The 10673-nt window shown below is 38.9% G+C and overlaps 1 protein-coding gene across 4 annotated transcripts in view; it reads right to left on the bottom strand.

Annotated features, from left to right (window-relative positions):
- Positions 1–638: 638 nt before the first annotated feature.
- Positions 639–10673, bottom strand: part of glra1 (glycine receptor, alpha 1) — a 139375-nt gene continuing 129340 nt past the window's right edge. For 2 of the 4 annotated variants that reach the window (XM_059345836.1, XM_059345838.1), the window contains one exon: positions 639–6930. In XM_059345836.1, coding sequence (XP_059201819.1) covers positions 6622–6930 — 309 coding nt within the window. In that variant the 3' untranslated portion in view covers positions 639–6621. The remainder of the gene's footprint in view (positions 6931–10673) is intronic. The other 2 variants (XM_059345837.1, XM_059345840.1) reach the window with 1 other exon arrangement.

Here is a 10673-nt window from a genome sequence, read left to right as displayed (position 1 = left end):
AGGGACGTCTGGAATGCCCGCTTAACCTGCTGCCCCTACGACCCGGCCCAGGGTAAGCCGATGAAAATGGATGGATGGATGGATGTTTAAACTTTGGTGAAAACGAGGTAATTTTGGAAGCTGCTCATTGTTCTGACAAGTCATTAATCAGAGGCAAAAATATTGATGGGTCGTCAATTTTTTTTTTTACATGCACTCCTGTAACTATTAGTGTTCAGGTGTTACAGCTGACTTAATTTATGTATGTAGCATTTTAATAAAATATTATCTTCAAGAAGTAGCCTTCTCCTGGTTTTGATTTACTGGTCTAGGGTACATCAGATAATAAAGCAACACATCAGTTGGAATCGTTTTTTGTTCAAAATAAGTCGAGAATAAGAATGAATATGATATGATATGAATGAATAAGAGAAAAATACTGAATTGAGTTAAATGAACATTTAACAAGTCAAGTGAGACAAAGACATGATAAATGTCTGTAACTTCTGGATAAAGTGAAGGCAGGACAAAGACTTTCTAAAGGGAAAAGTACAATTAAACAAAAAGAAATGAAAAAAAAAAGTAAATGAAGATCACACACTGTTGAGACGTGACTCGTCACAGGGATGTCAGACAATAAAGACGCCCTACAGAGAGGATTTATTTGCAATTTTTAATACTTTTTCTTTAATGATTACACAGATCCTTGAGTCGAGTAACAGAAAGCAGAAGATCCAACTCCAACAACCTTGACAATGTTCAAAAACAGGTAAAGAGATTTTTGTTCAGAAAACCTTTAATCGTTAATAGAATTAGTAGTATGACATATTTCAATAAATATTTAGATATATACAGATACAGCAGAAACGGTACATTCTTTTTTTCTCTTCAAATTGCTTCACATTTTTTGTACAAGCCAAAATATCTGCCATTGTATTTATATTCATGCAAAATATTGTTTCTCAGATTAATGAAAAATAAAAAGGATTTGCTGAACTTTTCTTTTTTTTTCATCCTGCTTTTTGATGTGCACTCTCAGATTATAAGCATCGTAATGAGCATCGTAATCTTTGCAAATTAAAAGGGTGCACTTTGTGCCAATACACAATAGAAGCAAGTAAAGCAAAAATTAAGGCCATTCCAACTTGTGCAAATAAAATAAATAAATAAATATAATAATCATAATAATAATAATGTTTTTTTCCTTTAGTTCACAGCAGTTCAGGAGTCACTGTATTTTTCCTTCTCCCTCAGGGCATCGGATTGTACAATACATACAATAAAATACAAGAGAATCGAACGAAACCCCAATAAAATCATTAATCATCGACAAATCAAACCATGCTACTTTAAAATCCAGTTCAGAACCTAAGGATTTATAAACTTCCAAAAACACGTCTTTCATTTTTCAGTCCGTATGCATCACATCGCAGCGTAATGCAATATAAACCCAGTATCTATCTCATGTTATGAACCCCTCCCTCCCCCGACCCTTTACAGTATAACAATGATTAATACAATGATGTGAGGCCTATGACGAAGCTCTAAAAGGACTATGATACACACAACACCCACGCCTGAGGAAAGGGGATGAATCATGTAAAAATGGTAGTTGAATGAATGCATGATATGCTTATAGGTCCTCGTTTCTTAGTTGCATATTCAACCCCCATATGGCACGAGAAGATATGTATGTACGCTGTTGGCAAAGAGGCTGATGGACAGAAGTGCGTCTGACTTGTTCCAGATGCAGTGTCTATGGCACCGAAGGAAAAAAAACAAAACATGAATCATCCTAATTAGACTGAGCCTGCTGACGAGTCGGGTTCAGGCCATGATCACAGAGGAGGTTATCCACAGAACTAAAGGTGTTTTTAATTATTAATGTCCCTCTGGAGCCCTAAAGGGGCCTGAAATGGTGCTGGTTTATATTTGCAATTACAATGTCAAAAAAATCTTCACTTCATGCTTAGCAACTTTTTATTTTGGCATTTGCAATAAAATTTTAAGTGACTACCTCAGCGTCCCCAAAGCTGCATAAAAAGGTAATTTTCTCCTGATAGCAAGTTCATTTACTTTAATTCTTAATAAAACAAAAGGCTGATATCTAAAAAATAATAACATAAGTTATCACAAGCTAAACAACGACTATAAGTAAACTGCCTTTACTTTTCTTGTGATAACAGGTTGATTAACTCAAGCATTGTTATCTCAAGAAAATGAAATAATTAACCTGTGATCTAAAGATAAGTTCTGCACTTGTTTGAACAAATTAAGAAAAAAAATCATGTTTTGGGACAGATTTGTGTATCAATAAATCAGAATGAAAAACTTTTTTTTTTAACTTGTATTAACTACATACAGTAAATAAAACTTTCTCGCCTTCAACAAAGTAAAGCGAAGTGGTTTTACTACATTGTTTCTTTGTACATAAACGAGTGGATGATGCCTGCAAGATAATTGTAGTTTTTTGTGTAATTTGGCCCACAAAGAAAGATATCTAAATGTTGCATACAAATTTCCTATCAATCAAGCTAAGGATGAAGCTTTCCTGACTAGTTTGGAAGGGCCGAACTTCAGTCTTGACATGACACACTCACTTTACAACAGGGTATGTCCCTGCAATAACCTCCAGTGTAACTTACTTTAACTTTGAAAGCATGATGTTTTCCACAGCCAAACCAAGTAGTTTTGTCCCTTACTATTCAAACCTAGCTATGTAGTTTATGTCCCTAAACCTAAACAAACTGTGGCCGTTTAGAGGGCGTGTCTTGTAGATAAACCTACTTGGACTAGCTAAGCCTACTCATATATTTTGCTACATTTTCTCTACATTTGTAAGCAAAAGATCTACTCTAAAAATCTGGAACCTGCGTACGAAATTCAAAGCAATTTAATTTATTTATGGGTTTTGTTTGGATGCCATGAAGCTGCATCAGAAACAACACCTAGAGTTGCTTTTGGGTACGTAAATATGCAGCTACCTGATTAGTTTCAGCTAACCTACAGTCTAAGAATGATAAAACAAATATTGTTCTATCACGAGAAGTTAAAGATTCCTCCGTGAGCTCGCAACAAAGAGGATTTATGAGTCTTATGTCCTTTCAGGCTTTTGTAAATTTTTCTTTGTCCAAATTTGCCTAAATCATCCAAAATAAAGCTGCATACGTCGTCATATACATCTATCTGCTGAAATGAAATCATTACAAAATAAAAGCATCCTTGTGATCATGGCCTTGAAAGGTTTTACATCACTGTATCTGGGAGTGAATTACTGAAGTAAATGCATAGTTTAGCGATGAAGCGTATTCTATGGCACTTCTACTTGGACACGTTGGAAAGCGAACAGCAGGATGTTTGTGCGTGGCGTAGCCCTTCGGATCAGTCTTACACCCTCTGAAATATCTGGAGAAGTATTAAATGTATGATCTACTATCGCACATGTTGACAAAATGGTCAGATCCTTGTTATTTTTACTTGTAAAACACGTTCAACAAGTAAAAACTGTGTAAATATAAAGGACATATGGATGAATGGACAGGTGGGTGACTTATCAAATAAAAGCTTTCTTTAAGAAAATAAAGAATGAAGAGGGAAAATGCATAAATGTTTCATATCAAAATATGCCTATATATTTATATATTATACTTTTATTTATATATCTGAAGATAATCTGGCCAACCCCAATACTGCATCTGGCAATCATAATAAAAAGACAAACTGTATATATGATATCACATCCTGTAACAAATCTTTAACATTTTTTCCCCCCCACAACAGCAGCAAAAGGCAATGATAAGTACGTCAAACACAGGAAAGTAAAAACATATCTTTGGTTTTGCTTCAAAACCAAGTTGGACCGGGGCTTAAACATTTTGACTCGGAGGAGTTTTTACAGAGATCACCACATTTTTCCATGTATGTGATGCTTTTGGTTGACAAGTCAAAAATAAAACACCTTACTTTGATTGTGAATATAAATATGGATGTATTTGAAAACACCTACTTATTTAGCAAAACATACTGATTTGGCCAAAATGCATGAATGATTAAAAAACAACAACATTTTATTGGGACATAAATTGTATATAAATGCCAATTTTTTTTTGTTTTGTTGGCATACTTCCTTCACCTTCTTTGTGCCCAATTACAGGCATTAAACACAGCCAGGTATGACCTATTTTTTTTTTTTTATCGTCTTGTATTTTGTCCACTTCTGTTTTTGTGGACATAAGCATGAACCACAGTAGTGCTGGTTTGCTAGTAGCCACGATATTATTTACTTCTGCTTTTCAAAACGTGCACATGAATGCCGCACCATGAAAGTCTTTGTTTGCAATAGTTTAAATTTCACAATAAAAGTCCAGTCGATCATTGCATTTTAAACTGTGGACTCTAAATGACTGATCTGATATTCTGCACAGACATGATGCTCAAACAGTTGCAGTGGCTCACTGAGAGTGTGGTGAAGGAATAGTTTCACATTTTGTAAAAAATTATATTATAATTATTCACTTTCTTTCCAGAAGTTAGATGAAAAGTTCAATACTAATCTTGAGTGCGTTTCCGTATTATGGATTGTTGAAGTTTTGCTACATTTTGGAAAATGTCTCTTTCATCCCGTCTTACATTAAAACTTCTCTTTGAATTTCTGTCACTTGTGAAATAAAGAAGCACTTTGGGATTTTTAAAATAAATAATAAAGAGTATGAAACAACTCCAGAAAATACTTTTATCTACTAGAATTTCTGTCTGGCTCAGAGGTTTGCTGCTGATTTCTACAACCAAACATTCCTTCATATGCACTCTGTGATTACCCAGGACAGGTCGCCTCTTCATTACTGTGTTTTTATCACTTTATCTTCTCCATTATATCCATATTCACCAATAAAGAGTGTTCAGCAGTTAGCATTGGGATGAATGAGCCAGAAAACTCACAAAAAGGTGGCGTTTTTTTGCTGAAAGAAATAAGAAAATCATATTTGCATATACTGGTCATTGCATAGAGAAGCCTGGTGCAAAGTAAAAGAGAAAAAAACATCAATCAAACCAAATGACCTGCAGAATGATCAAATCCCGTCCAACATGGCTCTGGCAAAATAAATCGTGTTTTTATACTCTGTTTGCTCGATGATGTAGCTTTTCACAGGTGATGATGCTCACAGCTACAGTCGGTGCGTGTGGATGAGATGGAAATACAGTTAATTAAGGTATAACAGGTGCTATAATCTGTTTAATTTACTACATATGTCCTCTCAGCTGGGGAAGGGTGGGGTGTCACATTAAGGCGGGGTCAAAGCAAGGAAGCACTAATAAGATGTAAACATATCTGTGGTTCAGTTCAACGAGGAAAGCAAACGAGGATCTGCGTTTTTACTCTGTACAGGATCGATTCGCTCCAGTTGATGAGAACAAACGAATATCTCAGGGATTTAATAAAAACAAACCCTGAAGAAGCCAGTGAGGAGACGCCACTCGACGTCAAACCGTCCACCTTCCTCTTGACGAAAAGGTTGGAGCTGCAGAGCGCCGCACGGCCACGAGCAACATGTTTACTTGGCACATAAATCAAGATACAAACCCAAAAAACAACAAATGCAATATGAAATAACTTAAGGACCGGTAGAGGAACACGTTGACCACAGATAGATGAGATTTTTTTGTCTCAAAATCTTCAGCACTGCTCGTAGTGTTTCTTTATATATTTTTTTTTTCTTTTTGTCCAGTCGTATGATTGACAGCGGCAGCAGCGAACCTCAAGTGTCTCTGCAGTTGGAGGTTTCGTGGTGTTGGCGGGGGAGGAAAAGCATTGAGGAGTGCTTGCAATACACGTTTGAAGCAAATCTAGATATATAGAATGCGTGATCCTTGCATCGCTTTATTTAATGGAAGCACCGATCCTCCTTCCTTTCCTTTTTTTTGGATGAAAAATCCCTCATTCCCAGATGCCCTTCTTTTGCAAATAAAGTTCTTTTTTTTCCATTTATGATAGATATATGAGTATATTACACTGATGTATGCTTCTCGCACGTCCCCCACCCGATCCCGACATCACTTTTTCATATAGAATTATATATCTGTCTTCACACAGAAAAGAAAACCCTAAAATCAAATACAAGACCCTTTACAAGACTCGCTCGTCTCCTTTCTCTCCAATCCGTCCACTCCCACACAGTTTGTTGGGCGTGCCTGCAAAAAGTCTGTGTTTTACTTTTTACTTTTTCATCTTTTCATTAATATATTGCCACATTCATATATCATGCATTTTACTGCATTGCTATTGCACTGGTCCGGATTATTCAGGAGGTGTGAAGAGCCGGAATGAGCAGGGGTTTGGGGGCAGGAGAGGAGAATAAAGGGGGGAAAGAAAGCAATAAATATTTCAAATAATGTCTAGTAGGAGTCAGGGAGGGTTTGAGGGAGGCGACGGCCACAAAAAGCAACTTATCCTCGACCAAAACAGTAAGAGGGTGAAGGAAGAGGACAAGGTAAGGAGGCATGGTTGGCGTGAAAAAAGGGGCAATGATATCTCCTATTGAAGTCACCTCTCTGTTTCCTTCTCTCGCTTTGTTTCTCTGCATTCTCCTCTTCGCACTGTTCTCGCCCTCCTCCTCCTGCTCCTCCTCCTCCTCCGCCTCTCGACTACTGCTTGTGGATGTCCTCGCTGCGGATGATCTTGTAAATGATCCAGTAGAAAATGTTAAAAATGAGGAAGACGAGCGGGAAGGCCACACGGGACACCGTGTCGATGCGTTTGGCCCGGCTGATGAACAGCTTCTTCATCTCCTCGATGCTCTTCTCGGGCGCGGCCGAGGCCGGGGCGTTGTTGTTGTTGCCCTTGATGGCCATGCCGTCTTTGGCCTGCAGGCAGGCGGGGCCCATGCCGTAGCCGGGGAAGCTGAAGCGCCCCTCACCTGTCTCATCCTCCTGCAACACAGGCCAAGACTCAGGCTGTTAGGAACCAGAGAAAGACGTTACTGTTGGAGGTGTGTGTGTTTGTGACTGAGAGTGTGTGTGTGTGTGTGTGTGAATTGAAGTGTGAAGGTGTTGGAGGTAAGAACATGCAGCTGTTGGAGGTGTGGGTGTGTGTGTGTGTGTGTGTGTGTGTGTGTGTCATCAAAGGTCAGTTTAATTTTCAGTTCAGTTAACCACAAAGAGATTAAGTAAACCAAATATTGCAAATGGAGTGAGGATGATAGTAAAATGTTTGAATGAATTTATGTACATATTCACATTAATTTCTGTTGCTGCATGCTTATTTATTTACTATAAAACTTCAAGTCTTTTCGTTAGTTTAATAAAGTCATTTAATGTTATTACCATGTCCTAGGGAAGTGTAACCAGAATGTGTGAACATGAGCTTCTCTCTCTCAAATCCAGAAACCAGAGAGGTAAAGTTCATCAGTGATGAAAACAAATAGTGACAGAAATTATAACTTCTCTTCATTCAAAAAAACAGTGCAGCTTTATTATGTGACACTGACAGTGTGTCACACAATACAGAAACATTGATATCATGATATTTATGATCCTGCTATTCAAACAGAGAGCAGAGTTTTCCAGTGGTCAGTTTGAGGCTGAGTGATTGTTTTTTCTCAACATGTTATGAAAGAACACTGAGCTGATTTGCTTTCTTCATGGTTAGTCAACCTTACTCAGGAGCTACTGGAATCAGAAGAGAAATGTAGAAGGTTGATTCTTTCTATACCAGCTCATCCTGTTCATGACAACAATTTACTCATTCACACCTACAAGAATTGATGCCTAGTTCGACCCACAGACACATCACAGATCTAGCAGGCTTAAAGTCTGGATCTGTCCGTGAGTCTGTCCTGCAGTTGAATTCAGTGAGAGAACGAGACACAGAGTGACAGGAAACCTCTAACAGCAGGAAAATACTGTATGTGTTACAACGCCGAACATATGTGTCAACAAAAACATCATCCTGTCTGTTGCTGGTCTGTCATGTAGTGTGTAAAACTAGCCTGGTCCCACTCCCAACTCATCAGATACCGACATTCTATGACAGCCCTCGGAGTGTGATACTGATGCACAAGGCTTTCAGTTGACTTTAATTTAACCCTTTGATGCACAACATGGGTCTAAAGTGACCCGACTGAGTTTTTATGTTCTATATCTTTGCAATAAATTAAATTTAATCATTGAGTATTCCAGGTTTTCCTCAATGAACTTGAAGAAAAACATTAACTTTTTTTTTTAGGTTTTCCTCAGTTAACTTGAGAAAAAATATTAACTTGAGAAAGAAGCATGAAGGGAAAAATGGAAATAATGATTTGTTGTAATAAAAAACCAAGATATTCAAAGAATACTTTGAATATTCAATCATGACATAAATGGATTTCAAAAGATAGAGCAAAGAAACACACAGACAATTTGAAATAACACGACAAATGAATGTTGGTCTTTTTTGACCCATGTTGTGCATCAAAGGGTTAAACCTATCCCCAACAGTATTATACTTATAGTGAATTAAGTAATATACGTGCTGTGAAGCTTCGTTCAGAACTAGAAGGAGGGGAGGTGGATGGACGTGAAATCAAGTCTTACAGAGTCTGTGAAACTGAGTCTATGTGTTTATTTGGAGTCGATATGCATTAACCTGTTCTTTTACCCTAAAGTTAACCATTTTCTGTGAACACAGGCGTTTATTTTGAAAAGCCACTACGCATACAACTAATGGAGAGTGACACTGTCCTTGAATTGAAGCTGTATCAGTATCACACACTGAGGGCTGAGACAAAGTGTTGGTGTCTGACGGATGAGAATGCGTTACAGAAACACAATGACTTCTAGACTCCAAATTACAAGACACCAGGACACGAAGTGTGAATGGTACATCGATCAGATGACGATCAAAGTGGTGCAGTATGAACACAGCACTACAGTGACCAACTAACCAAACATTTATTTGCAGTGTGGAGCACCAGGAGCAGCATGCAGACATGAGGAGAACTAATAACTCCACACAGAAATCACACAAATGTTGGAATCACACATTATGGGCTGAACATTGATCACGCAGCTTGTATCTCGCCTCTGTAAAAGTCATCGATACAAGATGAAGCCGAACAGCGTCTGTGTTTATCTCACTGGTCATAGGATCAAAGGGGGGGAGTCGAGGTGACTGAATGGATTTGATTGATTGACATGCCCCCGTAGTCAAGGTCACGGCGCGTGTTCGGCATTTTCACCCGAGCACGGTGAGATATTGAAAATCCTATCTGCACCGTCACACTGCCTTTTCATTACAGGAGACACAATGACTTCCTTATCTGGTTCAGAGACTCCAACACAAACACTGCGATGGGCTGAGAGCGGTGTGTGAGTGTGTGTGGAAACTAAACTAGGAAAATAACAGGCGCTTCAAAGTGCCCTTCAAAAAAAGTTAAAACAACACCCGTGAAATTAAAAATTTAGCAGAGAAAGAGCCCTGCAATGATTAGGAGTCGTCTTTGTTTGGATTCACATTTTTTGATAAAAAGACGATGTCAAAAAATTCATGCATGACTTGTGTTTCCCTGTGGGGAAAGCCTATCAGCAGCAGGGGATCTTCACAATGCATTCTGGGTAAGAAAAAAAGGAGCATTTTGGTGATCAGAAAACAAGCAGGAGTGCAGCCTGAAGCAGGAGGAACTGTTGGCAGCAGGAGAACTTAACGACTGAAGCAAAACCTCTGCAGCAACAACAAATCAAGCAGCCAGTAAAACAAGGCGGCTCTCCTCTTACACCAGCCTCTAGTTTCTCCAGCAGTGGGAACAAGGCAAAAAAAAAATAGTAGTAAAATAATAAAGTATCGTATAAATAATTAAATATAATCGTAGAAATAGTCAGTTAACCAATAATTGCCTCTATACGTCAATATAGGGACAGAAAATCGGTTAGAAATGGTCCTAAAGTGGGCACAGGGGGAGAAATATTTTATCTTTGTGTGTCTGTTGGTGCATGTAGCCTTTGTGTGTGTATGTGCATGTATGTCAATGTGTGTATCTATAGATATATGTGTATGTGTGTTCGACCACCAGGCAGCGATCCATTTTTAGCGCCCCATGTCCCTGTTCTGTCCTTGCATCCACACCAAGCCATCTATTACTGTTAATACATGTACACACACACACACACACACACACACACACACACACACACACACTGGGTGTCTTACACATTAGCCACGATGCTAACCGACCTCTGCCCGTCCTTCAGTGACGCTGCTAAACTATTACAGATGCTCTGCTTTATTCTCCCTGCCATGTGATTAATGTGGAGGGCGGAGGGACGTGAGGGGGAGGCGCAATGAGGAGGGCGATGGAGGGAGAGAGGAGGAGACGTGATGAGGGAAAGAAAGAGAGAGGAGGAGGAGGAGAACAATAAGGGATGAAAGGAGGAAGCCCTGCAGCCTGACAGACACTGTTTGAGTCAGAAGACCCCGGACTGAAGCTGAACCTGTGCCCTTGGACGGCCCAGGTGATTCATTACATTCATGCCTAATTACTAATTTTCTCCATTAACACTGCAAGGACCGGGCCTGTACAGTTTATAGACGGACAGATGGATGGATGAATGGATGAAGAGAAGGACGGAGGAGATAAACAGAAGCTTTGCCCTTTGGGTTGGACAAGAGAGGCGATTTATGGCCTTGCTTTAGGATGCAACTCACTCCTCTTTCCCTCTTTTCT

Source organism: Centropristis striata, chromosome 12 (genome assembly GCF_030273125.1).
Source record: "Centropristis striata isolate RG_2023a ecotype Rhode Island chromosome 12, C.striata_1.0, whole genome shotgun sequence".
In the NCBI taxonomy this organism is placed as follows: Eukaryota; Metazoa; Chordata; class Actinopteri; order Perciformes; family Serranidae; genus Centropristis; species Centropristis striata.
This window is presented reverse-complemented; position numbering and strand designations above follow the sequence as displayed.